The 22366-nt window shown below is 43.3% G+C and overlaps 3 protein-coding genes across 5 annotated transcripts in view; 1 reads left to right on the plus strand and 2 right to left on the minus strand.

Annotated features, from left to right (window-relative positions):
* LOC127593357 (leukocyte elastase inhibitor-like) overlaps nucleotides 1-22366 on the minus strand; it is a 281443-nt gene that overhangs the window by 114404 nt on the left and 144673 nt on the right. The window lies entirely within an intron of this gene.
* Nucleotides 1-22366, plus strand: part of LOC127593348 (WD repeat-containing protein 37-like) — a 217927-nt gene that overhangs the window by 36024 nt on the left and 159537 nt on the right. The gene's annotated exons all lie outside the window — the stretch shown is intronic.
* Nucleotides 1-22366, minus strand: part of adarb2 (adenosine deaminase RNA specific B2 (inactive)) — a 127608-nt gene that overhangs the window by 18709 nt on the left and 86533 nt on the right. For 2 of the 3 annotated variants that reach the window (XM_052054726.1, XM_052054725.1), the window contains 2 exons: nucleotides 9919-10005; nucleotides 8279-9231 (listed from right to left, as the gene is read on the minus strand). In XM_052054726.1, coding sequence (XP_051910686.1) covers nucleotides 8279-9231; nucleotides 9919-10005 — 1040 coding nt within the window. Of the gene's footprint in view, nucleotides 1-8278; nucleotides 9232-9918; nucleotides 10006-19235; nucleotides 20514-22366 lie in introns of those variants that run through there. The other variant, XM_052054727.1, reaches the window with a different exon arrangement.

Here is a 22366-nt window from a genome sequence, read left to right on the forward strand (position 1 = left end):
AACTCTCATACAACTTGCACACTTGCTATAGAACAATTCCTCCAGACTGACTTTTCTAAGTCGTTGATTTTGCATTTCCTTTTGCTTTTCAGTTCTTCCACAGCCAAACTCATTCAACCACCCCTTTTTGTGGTCTTGAACTTTTGCCATATTCAAAACCATAAAAACCTCAACTTTTCCAACTAACTTCATCGACTGGATGCATCTGCTCAAATCCATTGCAGCTCTTAAGCTGGAAACCAAATATGAATTTGGGAAATGTAAGCCATCACCCTCCCGACACAGAAGCCAAAAAGGACTGCAGCCAATGAATCATGACCGCAAATCGCAAACGTTAAGCATGGCAGAATCGGGAACTCATTATCAATCTAAATCGTAGCCATCTAATCTAACAAGCAGAGCCAGTTAACACAAAGAGTGCCACGATCAGACCCAAAGGCCATCTGTGGCAGCATATTTGTTTGAAAAAAATGCCAGGTCCACCGACCTTCCATATCAACCCGCTCACTTGAGCAGATGACAGCGTGTTTACAAAGCGAATTTAACTAAGCTCTGTGTAGCACGTTTAAAAACGCAAATCTTTCGGATCAGAAATGAGAACAAATACGGAGTATGCATCGGCGTCATGGATGAGGGGCACAATCTGATTTGGCTGTGCGCACTGTAAATTAGATGGTATCGCTAAATGCAGATTTTTAGAGTTACTGAACGCGCCTGCTGCACAGCAAATGACATAAAGCGTTGCTTAGGAGAAAAGAAATCCTAACTTGGGTCTGAAAGGTCAGTAAATGGAGCAAAAATGTCATATAGAAACACGCAATTTGATTGGTTGGTGGCGTCACATGGGGCGCCGTGCCGGCTCCAAGCGGAAAAGCACTACAGCTCAATGTTGCCCATTGAAGGCAGCCTACAGATCAACATGTCCGTTTTAACCTCGTTTGCACTCACCCACAAGAAAGAGAGAAGCAGGGGGAGGAAGAAAAGAATCTCCCAGGACAACTCAAGCTTTTCATGGACATTTGACTTTCTCATTTTTGGTATTTTACGGGTTTATCCACGACACGCGGGAACCCTGAAAATCAGATACAAATGGCTGATTTAAGTAGAAACCCCTTTTGACCAACCCTCCACGGGAAAGATAAAAGAAAGGATATGGCTCCGACAACTTAATAATGTCAAGACAGTATAAACCACACACCAGAGGCCTCATACGCTATGCACCAAAGGCCGGCAGAAGAATTCCTGTGAAAAGATAACATGACCCTACCCTTAGGGGAGGCGAGGACAGCAAAAGAGAGCAAAGAGAATGAGGACTAAAACAGACGGCCGTGAGGAAAAGAGACTCGGTCGACATGAGAGGAAATGAAAGTAATGAAGTCGCAACCGGTCTATCATCTCCACAGGCAAACGGGGGCCACCCCCGACTAGTTCATTATATTGCATCACACATAATGTGCACTAACATACACAGTATATATTTCGCCAGGGAGAGAGCACCTGTCGGCGTAGTGCCTCACCAGATGGTTGTTTTTTATTTCTGTCAATATATATTTAATAGGCAGCATGGAGGAGTAGAGGTTGGCGTGTCTGCTTTATAGTTCAGAGCAGGGAGGGACGTTCGGCGGTCCGTGGACCGCACGTGGCCGCCCCCGATCCGAGAAGACATTTAAGCGTGAAAATGTAATCCAACACATTTGTCCAATATAAAAGCACGTATTTTCCTTATTTAAAATGGTGTTTTTTGTCACACATCCGGTTAGAAAGTGCGCGGTCCGATGTGGCCTCCGCAGAAGCTCTGACACATACGCACACAAGAAAAATGTGGCGCCCCCCCATCATTGAAGTCGCCCACCCCTGGTTAAGAGGTTCATGGTTCCCATGCTTACCTGCCTCCTCCCACATCCCAAAACGTGCGTGCACGGTTTGTTGAAGTCTCTAAATTGCCCGGATGTGTTACGTAATTCTCAGTGCGAGTCCTGGGTGTACATTTTGAGATATGGTACTACCTTAAGTAGCACGACACACACTACGCACTGCAAAGTGACATCCATATTTTCTGCATGCAATATCTTAACACCAAAGCCATGCTAGAGAGGTTATTAGAAGTCTAATACTGGTATAGAATAAAAATATACAGGGCAAATAATGCTGTGGAGCTGTGGTCAGAGAGACAGACCTCCCGGCTGTTATAACAGGGTTGCAATTTTTTTTTTTAATAAAAGTCATTTCAGCACTGCGTCTCCTCTCAAACATATATCCGTCTCACAATATTGTTGGTCTCCCTACAGAGAAGTTCAGTCTGGAAACCGCTATATTTGATATGTGTCAGAGCAAACAAATATACTTTCAGATCCACAGAATTCATTTTTGAAGTACAAAAAATATATAGATATTTTTTGGACATTTGGAAGAGCCACTGAAACTAACTTTACGCTGAAATATAAAATGACATCATGTACACATTTCATAAGATTTCCGACTATATTTCTTGCATTGCGGTGCTTTCATTGTTCCGAGTGCTTTTTCCAAATTCCTAAAATTTGAAGTGGGATCACTTTCCAAACATCACTTCATCAGTTTGGTCCTCGAGGGGACTGAGGACTCAGACATAAACGGCGCGCCAATGCTGTTGGGTTCCGACTATGTCGTGCTTTGGGTGACCGCTGGGGTTTTGCACCTTGTTTTGGCAACTGTTTTTTGACAACCTTTCAACATCCTCAGGACAAACTAAATGCAAGTTGTCAAACTCTTAAGCAGTGTTGCTCAACTGACATTTGGAAGCGGTCAGCCCCCAACAGCAATGATATGTTTATCTTGCAGATCGAGGCTCTAAGTTTACACCTGGCCTTTGCAGAAACTAGCCTAGCTCTTTTCTTTGCTGATGAATATGGCGTCTAAAAACATTCCATGACAGGAGCAATCGCTCATATTGCCAACCCCCCCCCCCCCCACACTACTACAATGCAACAAAGTGTATTCTACACTTCACAGCCTAAGGAATAATGTGTGAAATGGCGTAGAAAGCCTTTTGAATGTGAAAAAAAATGGCCCATGTTCTTTTAACATTTCTTGAAATCCATTATGTGTCGTCAGCGAAGTCGTCAGATTGACTGTAACAAATGCATCTGCTCTCTTTTGTCATCTTTTTTTTTTTTTTTACGTCAACCCCCGACAACGAGCACACATGCGATCGCATATTCACTCAGGAGACGGACCACTGACGGGTGGCGCAGTCAATAACGAAGCACGCGGCATCAAAAGCAAAGAACACGAAAAGTATGGCTTGTATTGCGGCTGTCACTGTGAGATTCTGAGCGCAGTCAACAACTTTGGCCTCCATGACGCGGTGACAAAATATTACGGCTGAATATTATGATTCATGGCAACCCTATTTATCATCTGCATGCAGAGTTCAGCGCTTCCTGCATAGGAGGAGACGACGCGCCGTCAAAGTAACATCCTTGTGTGACAATAACAACTCAGACAGCATTAGCAGGCCGCTGTAGGGCCACATTTCAAATCATGAGCTGATCCCTGTGACCTGCATTGCAAATTACGATTTTCTGGAAGCACAAAAGTAAGATGGAAAAGGTCAGCGGAAGTGTAGCGAAAACTAAATACATCTAAAAACATACAGATCAGGCTACTTCCTTGGTCAGAAAGGATAACAATGGCGTGGCTCTCAGGGAGGAGGGAAAAAAATCTTATTGTGACTCAAACAATGAGGAATTTGCCACAATCTTTGAAGGTGTTCTGTGAAGTGAAGTCGTTTGGGATTCGTCTAGGAAAGCATCCCTGTCACATTTGAAATTCAAAACGGGCAAATTTGGTCCTCGTAAAATGTATACGACAAACATTTCACCCATTTGCTGCTGATGTGACATCATATTTTGGATTTATGAACCACGAAATGGGGTATAAGAATCTAACCAGAACAGAACGTGGCACATGTATGACCCTGACATTATTACCTAGTTGGACAATGTAAAAAAAAAAAAAAAAAACCGACAGCGATGGAAAAAGGAGGCGCTGCATATATTAGTCAACGGTTCCAGGCAGTGCACAGGTCCTAACTAGCTGCCTGTTGTATACTCAGGGGTGCGCAGGCTGAAGTATGAGGGCTGAGGACAGCAGATCTTCCCAGAATGCTAAACTTTCTCTCTGCTGGCTCGCCATATCTCTCCGTGCGCCCCATCCCCCCCCAGACCGTGTGTCCTGAAACCAATCTGACGCCTAATTAATCCTGAAGGTCTTTTGTTCCGCTGAGGTTTCCCTCTTTCCCCCACCCCCCTCGACTGCAGTCCATCCATCCACGCAATTCTGGATTTCCCCCCCTGCACGGCAACACACCAACGCGGGCACATTCTGTACACCTTATTCCTCACTTTGCCCATTTCGTCATCCCCAGAGAGGCTTGGCCTCGTCTTGCAAAGCGACACAAAGGTAACCGATGGACTCAGTTTTACACGTTCAGCATCTTTTTTTTCCAGGCACAAGATTTTGTGCTAATTATAATAAACACAGAGACCGAGAATGAATTGATGTTGGCGACAATGCAAATATCATAAAGCACAGCCGCTGAACAGCGAATGTGTAATTTTTGACCAAAAATTTTGAGGCTGCTGGAGATGCTATTTAAAAAGAAAAAAAATTCTCGCTGGTTACTGAGCGTAAAAATAGAAATAATAAACTGAGATTGTGCTAAATTATCGGAGAGATTCTTATCCAACATAATAAAAGAGAATGTCAAGACAAAGTGTCATGACTGTACATTGAGACAAACGAAACAACACAAGAAACCGGTGTAGCATTAAAAAAACGGGCCTAAAGGAACGTGGCCTGTGGAAATAGTCCCAAATTCAAGAGGATTATTTGGCAAACTGTGAGAAATCATGAGGCGGAACTTCATGGATACACAGCAGTCACGTGAGTCCCCTTTCTTGCATCAATTACAGAGGTCGCAGACAATAATTACCGGCGATTAGGGCTGTTAAGTTCATGCGTTCATGACTAATTAACTTTAACGAACTAATGTAACATAATTTTAATACCCCTATTTTCTTTAACGCAAATGAACACATGCTTTGCTTTTATGACCTTTTGATTTTGCGATAGCTCAGAGCGAGCAGCTCATCAGCTGTACGTGCGGGACTGTCAAACAATAGAACACTAGTCATGTGTTCATATCATACACTGTTAAGGGCGACCGTTTTTTATTCATTGCTTTCATTGTTTTGATCGTGAGAAGTTTGGGTGAGCGCCACAAACAGTTGCTCCCCAAATGTGCCATTTTCATAACTGCATTATTTGAAACTGGCTGCAGCTTTCACTGAAAACATGATTATCCCATAAAGCCGAAGTCCAACAGGTGGATTTATTAAGATATGGATCCCGCAAGCCAGTGGAGTCTAGATTTTCGCATCCGGTCTTTACAGTGGATATGAAAAAGTCTGCGCACACCATTCAAATTCAAGGTTGAGACCAAGATCTGGCATTTTTTTTTCTCCACCATTACTGTGGGCTACAAACTGTACAACTGGGAAAAAACAATTATATTTACCACTCACATTCAAACTAATTTGAAATTGGAATCATCATACTCCTGCTTTGAAGTTCCATTTACCCCAAATCAACTTACGGTGTTCTAGTTGGCTTTTCCTGACATTTTTGTTCTTTCCAGCAGTAGCCTGAAGTTCAACCTTGGTTTCATTGCGCCTTAACACACCCCGCCGCAATTTTGAACTTGACATACGGGTGGCCTTTCAATGTTTCACGCACACAATTCGCTTGCAATGTTGCCTCATCCACACAAATATGAAACCAGGAGCAACTGGGAGTTTATTATCTTGCTGTGAGAGAACGTGGGATCCTGAACCAGAAGTAACTCCCCCCCCCTCCCAAACCTATAAGAATAAATGCCAATTTTAGATGACAAGGTACATTATATGAGGTGAAAGCTAAAACGGACGTCTGCAAATAGTTTGTCAGGCTATTTGCACTACAACCTTGGGTTGTTAATCACAGCTGATCCCAAGAGGACAGTGTGCTGCGGTGGCTGTCAAATAGTGTTGATCTGCCGTCATCACTGCCCACATGCTGCGGTTGTAACACCACCAGTGCTGATTATGAAGTCCTCTCCAATGTGTCGTTCACACCTTCTCTCTCTGCTGCTTGCTGTTTTTTTTTTTTTTTTTGGAAGACGAGCGGCTTGGCCCGATCACTGTCTCAAATTTGTTGTGGCAATATTAATTAATGATCAGCCCATCACAGCTGTTTATAGTGAGACGGATTAGAAGTGGGGGAGATTAGACAAAGAAAGCAATCTGTTGAAGACCCGCCTCCTGACGGGGGTCACCTTCAGATGCCTCAAATCATATTTAATTTGCTGCGCTGGAGGCAGGGAAATGATTCCACTTGACCATTTTGTAGCCTTCTCTATCTGCGAGGAGTAAGTGAATCAAATCACTTTGTCACATTTCATTTTAGATGATATCGCCCCCGATGCAAGTATTCTGTAGGAGCGCTTTGTTTACGTCCGCCATACCGCTTCCCTGCGTTGAACCTGCCCTCTCTTTTTATGCTTTCTTGGTTCACTTTCCCCTTCATTAACCTTAATTGTCATTCAGCTCTGCCGCAGAGCACATTTCCCTAATCAAATGAACCTTAATCCAAGGTGGCAGAGGGCACCATCCTGACCACTAACCTCCGTGCTGTCCTTCCGCGAGCACCTGCACCGACTCTCTCTCTGCAGCTGCACACGTTTCAGACTCGGGCGACATGGCAACACTGCAGTGCCTTGTGATGGAGATGGAAGAGAGATTAAATGCCCAGTCGTGGCCCGAACAGAAGGCTAATCAGTCCACTTGGTTGAAATAGGTGGCGGGATTACGCCAACGTGTTCTCATAGGAAAGACGAAAGGTATTTTAAGAGGCGAGTTGGACCTTGATTGTTTTAGGATATAATCATTCCCTGACCTGCTCTACTGCAGCTCTGCCATTAGTATCAACACCCAAATTGTTTACCGACGCACTTTCTAGCCAAGGCGAGAGTGATTGAACACAATCTGTTTTCGCAATCGGTTAGCTGAATATTTGTGATGTTGTGTTTATACCCCTGCACGTGTACCGATATTGCTGAACTTTTCTCCTTTAGCATTTGAAATGAAGAAGTGGAAAGAGTCTGGCAGACAGCGCGCGCCTGACTTTCAAGAAATTTCCACAAAAGAGTGCTCTCTGGAACGAAACTGGTGCGGTAAATCCTCTTAAAATCTCTTTAGACACCGTGGCAGAAGGGAGAAAGGAAAAAAAAGTTTCTCCAAGGCAAAACGCGCAGGTTTGCGAGGTTGATGTCATGCTCCGGGGAAGGACACTTGCTGGTTTATTTTTTCGGGGATGGGAAAGGATGTTAATGCTACACAACATGCTCCTGACACAATGGTGTCAATAAAAGCCTTCAAGGAAGGACTTTCGGCAAGGAGACTATGGAGACACCGCTTACAGAACAAGAAATAAAGTGTGGTGTTTTATTCGGCCTACTACTGGTTACAGTTTTATTACAACTGAAGATGAAATTGTGCGCCTTGACAGTATAGTTCTGGAGAATTTTAATTCAAAAAGATGTGAGGTTTAAAAGAAGATACTTTTTTAAAAAAAATTTGGGCAATTGAAAAAATATAAGTTTCCAAACAACAAAATATAATTAGGAGAGTTTTCTTTGGATGGAAGTCTGCAGCTGAAATGATGTTGGAATAGCATCAACAGGTGCCAGACAATTTTCTAAGTAGCTTCCAATTTCCTCATGTTCCCCCAAAACTAGTTTCCTGGCTCTGATTGCAATTTGGGTATTTAGCTAAATGGCCACGACGCGGGCTCCGTGTTTTGTTTGTCTTTTTTTTGCTATGAAGAAAGTGACTGAATTTATTCTCGTCAACACCGTGTGGCCATAAGACAATTTGCAAAATGGTCAATCAGTTTTAACCCTGTCCTGATGCAGATTTTGTTTCATTTGTTTTCTACCTTCTAATGCATGTCAAAAAAACCAATAAACCAATAACATGAATTTAATGATCAATTGTGATCTGTGATACATTTGCTTATTTTTGTCAATGGAGTGACAGCCCTTGGGGTCTTGGAATTCAAAATTTAAGTTTCCAGAAGTATATGCAGCGGGAGTTGCAAGTACACTTGCATTCATTCAGTCATGACAGTACCTCGTATGTTTGGAGCGCGTGCCAAACAAACATAGCGACACGGGCAAGAGAGCTAATTCTGAACTCACCTGGGGTAAATGAGGGCATATCTTCCTGCTGGTTTTGAGACTCATCCGGCCTTCAGGGGCTGTCCTGATATTGAAGAGGGCTTCAAGAGCACACTGGGCTGCCTGGCTCTTGGCCATCTTCTTGCTGCGACCGCAGCCCTCAAAAATCCGTCCATCCACGCGTACGGCCATCACAAAGCTACGCAGTCGCCTGCCCTCGGCTCGCTCAGAAAGACAGGCGTAACGCAAGCCGGGACGGAGCTCATTGAGCAGGACCACGGCACTCTTGGGCGCGTTTGGCTCGGGAACAATTCCCCCTAACCGTTGCTGAGCTTGTACCATCAGGTCCAAGGTATGGCAAAGTAAGCGTCCATGTCTGAGTAGCTCACTTGATAATAGCTGACTTTCTGCTTCCGAATTGCAAAAGGAGAGGCCGGCAGAGCACGGGGAAGATTCAAACTCCTTGAAAAGAGTGTCGGGGAAACCGGCTTGGTCCGAGGTGAAGTCAACGGATGGGTTTGAAATGTTTCCCATGGCGAGGTGGGCCTGAGGAGCATTGGGAAACTGAATAAAGGATCTAAGAGCTTGTTCCGCAGCCCTCATCTTAGCTTTCTTCTTTGTGGGACCCGTTCCTTCAAAGGTCAATCCGTTCACCTCAACGGCAATGGAGAAAACAGGAGCGTGCACCGGGCCCGTTTGTGACACCATGCGATACTGAAGACCTGGCCGGAGCTCATTGAGCTGAACCAAAGCATTCTTTGGTACCTCGGACCAGGACAGTTTCTTGTAGATCAGACGGAGTTGGCTCAAGTGGCCGTTGTTGTCTTCCTCCAGAGGCCGTTTTCTCTTCAGGCTAGAACTCCCACTTCTTGCGGAGTCAGAGCAGAAGCGCGATTGACACTCAGCAGATGCTAGGGAGCGATCCTCCAAGTTATCAACGTTGCGGTTTTCTTTCACCTCTGCGCTGCTGGTACCTGAATAGAGGGAAAAAAAATACTAAATCAATGCTGAGCAAAATAGATCCAGGAAGTCTTTCCTTCAGATTGAACAACTTGACATACAATGAAACTATAATGAACCAATCTCGTACCGCTGGGCTGTGTGCTATTTAAGTGTTTTAAAATATAAATCCCTTAAAATGTGGATGCTATCTGCCACATCATTCTGTAATCTGCCTCTAAATTGCTTGGAAATCCTTGTTGTAAGTGAGAAACATTGGTCCCTGTGGCCAATGCAAAGTAGAAATCCGATTCGTAACGGGGGTGGGGGATTCCACCAGCGAGAAAGGATGAGAGAACTATCTGTGGCCCGCTTTATTTCGCATTTCTCTCCTTCACGAGAGCAGAGGCTGAATGGCTATGATGTGCTCTTCCGCTCTAGTTACAAAGCGGTGTATTGCATTACTGATGAGAAATGAACAAAAGAAATGGTTTGATCTCGCCCCCAAAGATTGCAATACCATGTTTTTTTTGATGAGGATTCCTTTTGCACATTTGAAGGGATGTAGTAGCGTTGCTGTTCTGTAGACTGATTGAATGACTGATTGAAATACAATATTTCATCACCGCTTTCAGACCAGACGTTTTGGTCCAAACGGTGACTGAACGGTCACTTCGGTAAATACCAAGGAAGAGAATGAGAGAAAAGCGACATCGTCTTACTTAAACTGTCCTCGTCCTCCGTGCTGCTGTTCCCAGGGCTTGTGTACTTGAAGGGAGGGATCAATGCCGACAGCATACTGACTTTCTCTGGAAGTGAGACAAACGACATATACAGATACGGTCAACATGAGCAAAGGAGCACTGGCATGGTTCTGATCGATCAAAAAGGTAAGGTGGCAAGGTATCATCGATTAAAAAGTCCTTGCTACGTATTGAACCAAACTCGGGGATGCAGCTCATGGGATTGTACACCTGCCTGAGGTCTTTTTTTTTTTGTCTAAAGCCTGACCATGAACACATAGCCTTCACTTTTGGTGATAAACTGCCCTTCTTATTAGAGCTAACCCAAAGGCAGCCGCTCTCCCCCCAGGGAACCTCCTGTAGCCCAGGTATGCGTGTTGTTTGCAGATTGAAGCCCTATTAGAGCAAACACTGAGTTGGATGCTCTTCATGCGGTACTGAGCCGAATTGACAGACCAGTCAGGCTCCTTACACTTGCTCTGTGTTTGGAACATCAGCTAATCATCAATAAGAGAGATTTCAAGTAGAGCGACGGTTTGCAGGAGGAACAACTCGCTTTCAGATAATTTCCCATAGCTCAATGCTGTTTAGGGGCGGCACGGTGATCGACTGGTTAGCACATCGACCTCACAGTGCAGAGGTGCAGGGTTCTTCCTGAATGGAGACTGCATGTTGTCCAGGTGCATGCGGGGGGGTTTTCCGGGTACTCCGGTTTCCTCGCACGTTCCAAAAACAGGCATGACAGGTTAATGGAACACACGAAATTGTCCCTTGGTGTGACAGAGAGCGCAAATAGTTGCTCGTCTCTGTGTGCCCTAGCGATTGGCTGGCAACCAGTTCTGGGTGTCGCCCGCCTATTGCCCAAAGACAACTGGGAGAGTCCAGCACGCCCGCGACTATTGTGAGGAGAAGCGGTTTAGAAAATGGATGGATGGATAAATGCTGTATAATTTGGTGCAACATTACAGTGCAACAAACATGGTTGAGTAAGAGCATAAGGTTGTGAATGTGATTGGTCCTCGGTGAGCTCTTGCTCTCATCACAGCTCGACAGCACTCGAGAGGTAAACGGAGTCACTGACATGCACTGATATGCTCTAAACACAGAGGTTGTAAATATACTGGTCCTTAAGGGGCCAACATCACAATACAGCCTTTTGAATTTTGACCTAATTATGGCCAAAAGCCAAATTCAAGCAGCAATTTGGACCTAAATGACTCTCCCGACAACCGTTATTTAGTCCATTTCCAAATCAGTCTCAAATATGGCTTTCCATTTTCTGAGATTTCTTCGAATTACATGTAGTCAAGGTGATTTGCTCACATCTGTTTCCTCCGCGTCACACTTTGCATTTAAGTACGCATGCGATGTAAATGTCTTTCTCGAAGGCACAAAATGGCATTGTAATGCAGATGTATGAAACGTCATTGCTGGATAAAGCCATGATCGCCAGTCATTCTTAAACAGGTCACAGGAGGGGGCATGAACTGAGAAGACGGGAGCGAAGCAGCCGGGGCAGCGAAGAATGAGGCATGTGGCTGGAGGAGATCAGGTGGAGAAAAATATGCAACGAGCAAACTGGGAAGGCACGGACGGACATGCGGAGACAGGAGAATAAACCAAAACTGAACTGCTTTTTCCCATGAGGGTCGAGGAGTGTTTGAGCATAACCTAGCAGACGTTGGGCGAGAGGCGGGGTATATCTTGGACTGATCGCAAGATGTGACATGAATCCCAAAATAGGAATCAATATTGATCTATACTAATGTAACGTTGAACTAAAATCCTGAAATGCCACCACGGATCCGTCATTTCATTGCTTTACGCAGTGCTAGCACAAGCACACGTTGCTCTGAGTCATGAGCGGGCTACAGTGCGCACAACAGCAAAGGCGGGTTCTTGTAGTGGTTAATAGTGTGAAGGGTGATTGATTTTCCCATTGAGGCGGTGCGCCTTTTCAACCTCATCAATCTGAACAGACAATACAGAAGTATATAACGGCTATTGTTTTGAATATCGGTAAGCTGAGATGGAAAGAGGAGATTTGACGCAAGAGCTCGTCTCATTGCTGTCAATGTACCGGTAATTGCTTTTCACATCTTTGTCTTAAATAAATGCTCTTGTTCACACTTTTCACTTGCCTGCATTGGATATAAAGTCAAGTGGATCTGTACAAAACAACAGAAAAAAATATATTTTAAAATAAAGTAGCATTACCTTCAGATGTTGGGAAAAAGATCACGCTGTCTGATGGTTTTTTTTTGTCCCAATAACAATAGCACATTAAATTAGGAAACAAAACGAAAATTGAAAAATGTTTTCGTTAATGACATAAAAATGAAAGTACTTTTTACAAATATGAAAAGGGCGAACTAAAACTCAATATAACTACAGCAAAAATGTCCTTTGCTTTTTTATTATTATTATCATACATGATTTTTGGGGGTTCATTTTAATTGCACGTTTTGATATTGCAGTACAGTATATCCGTACAGAAGAAGTGAAGGTCAAACAGCCGTTTGAGAGTTGCAATTTATTTTACTTACACTTAACTTTTTTTTAGTTTAATGTTGCTCTCAATGTCCACAAAATCTAGTTGTAATAATATCCTCATGAGTCAAATCCTTCTAGCAACCAAGGTTCTATCCTCGGGTCAAGAAGGTGACTGTACATTTTGGGAGAAGCGACTTTCGATTGGGTAGTCTGACTGCAAAGGCTTGATGGAGAGTTCATCAAAGGTGTCACGCCTGATGTGGACTCCGTTACCTTGGGCGCCCTTCACAGTATCTCTCGTCCATTCCTCCTCATTCATCAGAATGAGCGAAGGAGACAACGCATGCCAATAAAGTCTCAGCTCACTGCGTCCATCCCCTCGGCGCACGGCGTGACACAGACGGACGCGATTACGCTCGTTTGTTTCCACCAAAGTCGGGAGAGGCGAAGGAGAGCCTTGGCACGTGGCCACGGGCCCCCGGATAGTGACAACAATTTGATGTGTGTCTGTTCACCACGTGAATGACTCCTTGCTCTTCCTGTATCCGTTATGAGGAGAGGGTAATGAGCCCGAGCAGATTTCCCCGTGGCTCCGCACAACGAATGGGTCAGATGAGTGAAGGCAGACGCGACAGAAACAGGCTGTGGAGAGGGGGCATGGGTGAGGGTGGGGGGTGGGGGGGATCATTGACTGAATTTGTCTCTTTCTCACTCTTTGCCTCCACTCTCTTCATCTTGTTTGTGTTTGTCTGCAAACCTCAAATTCACAAAATGAGAGGCTGCCTTGCCCCTCCTCCCCCACCCCACGCCTCAAACATTCAATTTTTGTCACATCCCTAATTTGGGTCTTCTGTACACTGCAAAAAAGTGGGGTTAAGAGGCGTTTTTGTACCCATTTGTCACGATAGGGATCCAGAAGTTCTCGCCTTTCCCTGCAAGACCGCCTTGGCAGAATAAATTTAAGGATCGAAGGGAGCAAACATGGTGTCTTGAGCTGGGAGTCATGAAAAACACTTTTTATGGCGCAGAAGTCACCGAAAATATAGAAATATTTATTGCCTTGAATCACCTTATTCTAATTCTTCTTTTATGGCTGGCAGATTTTGCTTCTCGTGTAATCACATTAAAAGCGATGCATGAAAACCTTTGAGGCTTGCGAACCATTTAATGTGTGTGAAATCCCTGTGTTTGCATTGGGGGGGGGGCAAAAACTCCATGTAAGTTTCTAAAATAGCATTTGCCAGAAAACAAAATGGGGAAAAAAATAAAATACAAAGTCTGTGTGTGTGCATATATATATATATATATATATATATATATATATATATATATATATATATATATATATATATATATATATATATATATATACACACACAGTATATTAGAGCAGGGATGGGCAAACTACGGCTCGCGGGCCGGATTCGGCCCGTTGGTCTTTTTAATCTGGCTCAGTACACACCCTTGAGGAGAACCGGTGCTGAGTGTGATGGTGGAAGAGAATGTTACATTATTACTGGCATACAAAGACATTTTCTTTATTTTCTATTTCTATTTCTATTTCTAACTAACAATATTTTCTGCTTCTCATTTGCCCCCCCCCCCCCCCCGGGAAAATAATTGCCCACCCCCTGCCTTAGAGTGTCGTGGCTGGTTTCAGATAAGAACAAACTTGAAGAAAATTGGATGATAAAAGCTTTTTAATGTCACACGTGCACTCCAGAAAGACGGTGTTCAAAATAGCAATACGATATGAATTTTTCACACCATGTTTCATTGATGTTGTGCATCTAGCCTTGTCAAGTGAAAGTATGCTGCCTCTTGGACAATGTGAATACAAAAGCTTTTAGCGCTGGAATAGAGGGCTCTCAATAATAGCGGGTTACAATGCCGAAAAGCCTTTGGGGGAAAAGATACGTCTTAAAAATGAGCAAACTTGCAGTAGAAATATAAAATTGTCCATTAAGAAAGTTGGCTCGAGAAAGAAATGAATATGTTCCTGTTGGCTCTTGACTGCCAAAAAAAAAAAAAAAAGACATAAAAGAAATCACGATCTGTCCCTGATAAGTGTCAGCTGTAATGCACACTCCTTTTCCTGCTCAACAAAATGCATTATTGATGTCGGCCGTCATCCATGAGAATGAGTCATTAACAAGCCATCGGACGAATCTGAGGACTCAAACCCGGATCAACGTTGTTGCATCGCTCTGACGTATTTACAAGGCACAGCGAGGAAGATAACTCTTCGCCGTCATGACACAAAGCAGGTCAGTGATGTGTCTGCCGCTGTTTTGTTGCACAACTCGCTCTGGCTCCTGCGGCACCCGCAACATGCGCAGCATTGTCATCGACACTAAAGCTCTTTAAAGCGTGTGACTTACTTCCTCTTCTCACATCTCATATTCATATTCAGCGCGGCCGACCGTTAATAAGGATTGTCAGTTGAACGCAAACCTCCACCGAGGCTCAAAAGGGGCAATGGAAGTCTGAATATGGGCCTTGTCTTCCATTGATTGCTTGCTGTGTTTCAGGCTTGTTTACCTTTTTTTTTTTTTTAAAAAAAATCTTATTTTGTGAGTTTTGTGATATTGCATACAAATTTATTTAATAAAATCTCCAGGAATTTTCTCCTGTTTTAACAGGAACGGAACTTGCTAGCCATGTGGTTAGCAGATGTCCTGTCCACATGCAACACTTGGCTGCCCCTCAATTCTCTATCTGACAGGAGTGTAACTGTGCATAAATGTAATCCAAAGTACGCGTGAACAAGTGCACAAAGAAAAGTGTATTCCGCTTCATCCTGTGATATCAAGCGTCCATCTCAAAATATGACAGAACTAATCTGACTAGTTTGCACTTTTGCGTTCCATAGAAACTGCCGCGCTGTTGGTTTAGACAAAAGCACAGATGGGACGTGGCCACTTTGTACGCCGGCTGTTCCATATCGCAGAGCCCGGCCGGCACATCTGGAAGGCAGCGAAAAGCATCTATGCGCTAATTTGTTTGTCACTACAAATTGAAGGTACGATCTGTCATCCTGCCATGCTTTGTTTTGCAGCGCCATGTTTGAAGAACATGGCTAGTCAGAAGTTTATGGCGGCTGGGCCACATGAGACTTGCTCACATGAGCCATCTGACGGTTGGGATGAAGAGGGACGATGGCCGGGATTGGGGACGGTACATCTGAAGTTCTTGAGCTTGGTGCAATGTACATTAAGAATAGAGGTCAGTAAGGTCAATAAGAACATCAGTGATAAGATCATTGAATGTGTCGTTTCAACATTTCACCCACTGGGTGATGGGAACCACTGAAATCCTTTTCTGTTTTTAATTTTCCATTGCAGCGTGCAGTCCCTGACAGGCCACTTAAAAAGACTCGCAACGTTCTTCGAGCAATGAATAATGTTTCAAACACTGACATTAAACTTTTGAAACGGCTGTTGTTTTGTTCTTATTTGATCATGAGGGTATTTAAGATGAATAGTATCTAACATACATCTTTCTAAAGATACCTTGGAAAACAGAATTCTACAAGTGAAACTGGAAACGTGGTGCCTTTGACTGAAATGTTAATGACTGCGCCGGTACAAAGATGTTTTTTTTTTCAGGTAAAAAAAAAACAACACTTATCTGTTGACAAGCACTTTCCTGGACTACTTAAGAACAAATTAATATTGCAGGAGAGGATGTCGCTATGGTAATAGTAGCTGCAGAGAGACTTCGGAGCACTCTGCATCTCAGACTATTAACTTTAAGCTTTATTTAAATTGAAAAAGCAAAAGCAGCCGCGTCGCACCAACCTCCCACTTTGGTTGAAGAAACTGGCAAATGTTCAATTTTTAGACAATATACAAAGTGATGCTGGTACTTACATCTTGCAATTGCACAAGCGAATGTTTCTTGTAATGCAGCATTTTTCAAAAGTAAAAGTTTCGAACATTTAATTGAATGCGAATCGACGTTCAACGCAGAACATGTTTGCGAGAGCCATTTACTGTTGTTCTTTTTCTATGATCAGAAAAGGGAGCCCTATAATTTTGAATATAATCTGGCTAAGGTTTCTTAAGGTCAAAAATCACGAGACCATTTGTCTTTAATGAAACCAGTCCTAAGGTCAAGTCAGTCCTCCCCTAAATGCAGAACCGCATATTCCTTCTACAAGCGCACTTTCTGCACATTGATTGCGTGGTACATTCATGGAGGGTTTAACCGGTGCAAAAAAAAAAAAAAAAAGCATTCACATGAATAAACGAATGAGCAGAGAGATAAAGACAAAAAAAAGAAAGATTCACAGTATTTTGCCTTTTTATTTTTTTTTAAATTGTCACTACCTTCTGAGACGTGGCTTAAATAATGAAATGGCAGAACGGGCGCCTTCAGACGTTCTAAAAGCGTTTTGCTGTATTTCTTTAACGAGGTGTCACGAAAGTGAAGGTGTGTTGTCTCCTATGTGACAGCTTTAATACTGGCTGTTCTCAAAAGTCGAGTACGTTTTTAATCTTTAATTCCCTCGCCACTTCCTTCATGAGTCTTACTTTTTGTTAAGTCACTTCTTGGGTCCAGTATTTTATTTTTTATTTATGTATTTTTGAGGGGAGGGGGGGTACCTCGACTCCAGTATCAAGATGCCTTACGTTGCTGCAAGGAGGACAGATTTTAGATACCAATTTAGTATTGACCCATGAATGGGTCTCATCATCATGGATGTTTTTATTTTGAACTTTGTCAGTTTGAGGTATCGGATCAAAGGAGACACAGACACGAAAAAAACCCCCATAATGCCAGTCTAACGTCAAATTCAGTTATCTCGCATGGATGGGTTGAAGGGCGAGCAAATCATAATCCAACAATGTAAATTAAGGTGCATTCATTTCATTCACTCGGCTTCGTTCATTCCTTCAATGTTCATAGACGAAAATATGGCACTGGGATAGTACTGACTATTATTATCTCTGTGAAAATCATGTTTGAAGTCCTGAAAATTGCTTCCATTCATGCAATCCTGGCATCTTTCACTCACACACACACACACACGGGCGCGCACACACACACACACACACACTTTCTGTGAGCCAGTGCTACCTTCCCACCACAGTCGTGCCTCAATAAATTAGAAGTAATCATGATGCACAAAGAGGTCGTTATAGACACGTGCAAATTTGAATGGGCACACCGGGTGCTTCATTTGCACAACATTCACTTCTTTTGACTTTGAAGTGCATGTCACACCTGACCTGAAGTGGGGAAAACTCGTGTAGCGCTCACTGCCACTTTTTTTCCAAGTTAAAGATGCTAAATTATTTCCCATATAGTCCCAGAAATGTCATATGACGATGTCCTCGGCCCGGATGGAAACCGACCTGGAACCAATGTGTGTGGAAATTAAAAGTATGAAAGGGTCATTGATCGTGTCATTGAACGACAGACATTTAGAATGATTTCTTTGAGAATTTAGCACAGGGTGTATAATGGAAGACGAGATGGTATCTACTTTTTGTGGAAAGCAAAGCTTTTTACTAACGGTGCATGACCCAAAACAGGCAAGTCCATGGAATGGAACATCGGCTTAGTATTGCTCTAATAGCCTCTGATGGGTAAAAACAAACCGAGCTTGGCAGTGGTACACAACATGGCTGTGTGTACTCAAGAGCATGCTAAATGCTCTCTGACACTAATACAAGCCTCTGTCTGTTTAGATCCATACGACCGAAAAAAAGGGGAACGCGCTTGTCCTTGCCCAGAGTCCAACTGTCTACTGGGTGTGTTAGCATGCCGACATAATTTACGAGGAACATGTGTTAGTTCTGAATGCCACTGGGGATATTATTTGTGTCCAATGTCTTACTCACCGTGAACACAACCAGTAACAAATCTGATATAAGGCAGGAGAGTTCGATCGATGCGGGCCTCCTTTTACTTAACAACTTTCACGCCAGACTATAAACGAGAAGTGATAGACATTTTGAGTGTGAAAATATAGATATATATCCAAACAAATAAACATGTATGCTCACATTCACAGCTTCATCCATGACACGATGCTTTACTAATTCTCCCTTTGCTCTTTGGTTCTCCACTTGAGTTGTATTGACCCATCATGAATCATCCTCCCTTTTCATTATGTTGTGTTTTCACCTTTGTGTCATCATGGAAGTATTAAATCCATGTTGATGCAAGGATTTCCTGTTCCTCCCAGAAAAGGCTCACAACAGAAATTCTATTGGCATTGTTCCCTAAGCACTGGCACGTAATATGAACACAGCCATCATGCCGTGCTGCGTTCAGATATTGCGGTCAGAAAGTGGGATGCTTGTGACGACATTCTCAGGCTATTTTCAAATGGTCAACAATTGCTTGCCTCCCAATCCACAGTTTGCGCTCTGTCTCTCTTACGACAAATGTAAATTCAAAGGCGCGTCTGTCCGCACGGATGCTTTGATGACACGACATCAATCACAGTTTTTCTATTGTCTCGCCGTTTGGAGTAACTGGCAGAGGTGGGCGTTCGCTCAGGACCGACAGAAAATCCATCCAACGGACGGACGGCCATTTTGCTGAGAACTAACGATAGACGGGAAACTACAAAACCGAACCGACAGACTCGTGGACCGGTGAAATGTACCGACAGAAACGATGGCAGAAGCGCGGTTAAAATAACATGACGGACTGAACAACCGACGATTACCAGTTCGGTTCGGCTTGAAAGAAAATCTGTTATATTGAAGGACAAGTAACAGTTCCACTTTTATGGTATCAGAATTTCATGGCAAATTGAGCAGGTTTTCTCCGTCGCCTCAACTTACAGTTTGAGGAACATTTCTGTTCAACGGTTTGCAATGCCCGGTTAAATTTCAGCCCGATGGCTTTGTGTTGCCATGTTTCATTGCCTGGTCAAGCCGTGCCTTTGCCTCCAGCGGAGAGCCCCCACCTGAGTCACATGTCCCTGGAAGCAGCTTCTCGACTTGGCTGCAAGGCGCCCTGCCTGTCAAACCGGCTATCGACCTATCAATCTGCGAGTGTGTCCACCTGCATGCGATGATAAGGAGCTGTGGGTGTCTGTAGCCCTGACACCAGCTGATTTATGCCGGCCCCTTCCCTTCAGGAGTCCAGTTAGTCAGAAAATCACCAGTAACTCATGCTGTTTTTGTGCAAAACCGCCGTGACTTGTTTAGGGAAAAATATGTATACATTTAACACGGCAAATAACTCGATTATTCTGGGTTGAAGCTGGTAAACGCTGTTTACGTTTTTCACTGTGTCGCATGCAAAGCTTTTCCAACAAACAAAACAGGTCGCTTGATCACCTTTCGACATGAGATGCGCATTTTCCAATTTCAATGATTGCGTGCAGTAGTCACATAATCACCGATATGATCCCCTTCGATTAAACATGACATTTTTAAAGCCAGGTGTATCATCATTGCTTTTTTTCTTGTCGTGCTGGTGCCAAGTGACTCTGCAATGATACAGTCATAATGAGACAACGAGCCTCTGCGCGGTTTCGGCTTCCTCATGACTCTGATAGAATATCGTACTGTATATTCAACACACCCAGAGTCTGTTTGCTGAGATAATTAAATTCTCAAAGGATGTGATGAGATGCAGCACGTAAATTAATTTGAGCTGCAGCAACAGAAAGGATTGATACCCGCTTATTCACTCCCAGAACAAATAAAATGGATGCTTTTTTTTAGTTAATTACTGTTCCAGTGCCATTAAACAGCATCACTTAACAGATGACTACAAAACAGAGTCAACACTTTTGATGTGTTACGACGACCTAAATGATCCCTTCTTACTAAGCCATCAACGCTTCCTCACAAACATCACCCCGAAAGAGGTTATGAAGAAGAAACTGGAACCAGATAATTTCTAATTTGCTGACCACTTGCAGGTGAGCATAACATTATTAACTTGGGCTAAAAGACCGTACAGTGAAACTTAGATTCACTAATGAATGGGTTTACTGCCAAAATCTCGGCACACATAACGCTTCTGCTCAAAAACATTTGTGAACGCTCACAGCGAGCCGCCCGCACAATCTATATTAAATACAATAAATAAATACAATCTCATGGTTCAGAATGTCAAACAGAAGAATTACCGCAGGTGTAACTGATAAGAGTTTTGAGTCTCTTGGCTGGGCTCTCTTTTAAAAACAGAATACACCGTGAGGTTTTTAGGCTCATATAAGGGACTATATTGGTGGGGATGTTTAAATACTACTAAAGCTTTGTAATTTTGATCACAACACGCTGTTGGAAAATAAAAGCGGTGCGCGAACACACAGTAGTACTACGTTTACAAGGAAGGATGTCAGTGTGACACATCCCTGAATGGCCCTTTGTCTTTTCTATTTATTAGTGGCCTTGAGCGACACTGCAACAGATGACTCGACGCCACAGCTAAAGGCCCTATTTTTTTTTCCTCCCCCCTCAAGTTTGGCCAATGATTGTAATTTGGGTGTCAGTGAAAGCAGTGATTTATCATTGGCGGGCTTACTTAGCGGGCAACAAGCAAGGTGTTATTCATCTCTGTAGCAGACAAACTCAGTCAGACAGACACCGTTGTTGCCAGCGCCACCGTTGTGACCGATGCGGCCGGTGAAAAATAAAGTACTGGAGACAACACTTTACATGTGATGAGTTCCAATTTTCATGATATACTGGGCGGGAAAAGCCCAGTTCACTCAACGAGAAAATGGGGCTCTAACATTTTTTTCCCGTTCTGGAGGAGGATGCCTCATGAAAGTGAAATATCGTGTGCAACATCATGTTTTCAATCCATTCCTATTTTATTGGGGTTGGATAAGAACCTTCGTTTTTGTCCATTCTATGGCCAGGTAACTATGTTGAAGTGAGGGGAGGAGCTCCATTTAGTAAGACTTTATACAATACTAATATGAATACAATTTCAATTACATAGGAATGAAGTCTGCTCTTTTTTTTCCAGTGTTAAGTTACAAACGGTACCTTATTATTTCAATATGATATACGAGCGCATTCATAAAAACACATGCTACTGTATCGGTCCCCTCCCGCACACATCTGGTTTCTTCTGCGCTGCCAGGCTGAAACACCAGCCTGTGCTGCTGATAACAAAGACGAACCGCTTGCTTCCCTGCAGGTGAAAAACAAGCTGAACACCCAGATATCGTGGCTCGTGCAGCATGCTGAATTTACAATAAAACCTCTGTGGCATCAACATAAATCTACAGCATGTGCGTGTCCGGGATATGCATGACTTAATGCCCTAGTACGAATGCCAGAACATATATTCGTTTTAGAGGGAATGCAGAGACGCAATGTACGCTAAGCACTTCAGCAGTAAATGGGGTCAAATAAAGTTCTTGCAAAATTGTAAGATTTGATGAAAATATGATTCTGATGTCACACACGATACTGTTTTTTTGTAGTAGTAGTAGTATTCAGATTTAGCAATGGTTAGCTTCTTTTTACACCTATTTCACACTTTAGCTATTAATTACACAGTCGTTATTACCAAGCACTAAAATTTGATGTGCTGTGTATACTGAGCAAAAATACAGCAACCTATGCACCGAGTGAAATTCATGGGAACTCGGGAGAAAGGACTTCAGATACATGCCCGCTCACCTGAAAGACCGCAGCATAATTATACGCCTTCATTGAGGCTGGAGAAAGACATGGACGGAGAAACGTGTGATTGCATCTGCAGTCCGTCGACTCGTGTGGGTTGTATCAAAGGAAAAAAAGTAATTAAATCGTTTGAGGATGTCATTGGAAATGAGGATTCTATCGTATGATGCCCGGAGCTTATCATGTGCGCGTTTGTAACAGACGTGCCACTGTGCAGTGGAAGACGACACCTCTGTTGTGCGTTTGTTAGCCGACGCAGCTAGTCACTCCTCATTAACCTTCGGAAAGATAAGCCCCCTTTTTTAAGCCATGTTTGA

This window comes from Hippocampus zosterae, chromosome 20 (genome assembly GCF_025434085.1).
Source record: "Hippocampus zosterae strain Florida chromosome 20, ASM2543408v3, whole genome shotgun sequence".
In the NCBI taxonomy this organism is placed as follows: domain Eukaryota; kingdom Metazoa; phylum Chordata; class Actinopteri; order Syngnathiformes; family Syngnathidae; genus Hippocampus; species Hippocampus zosterae.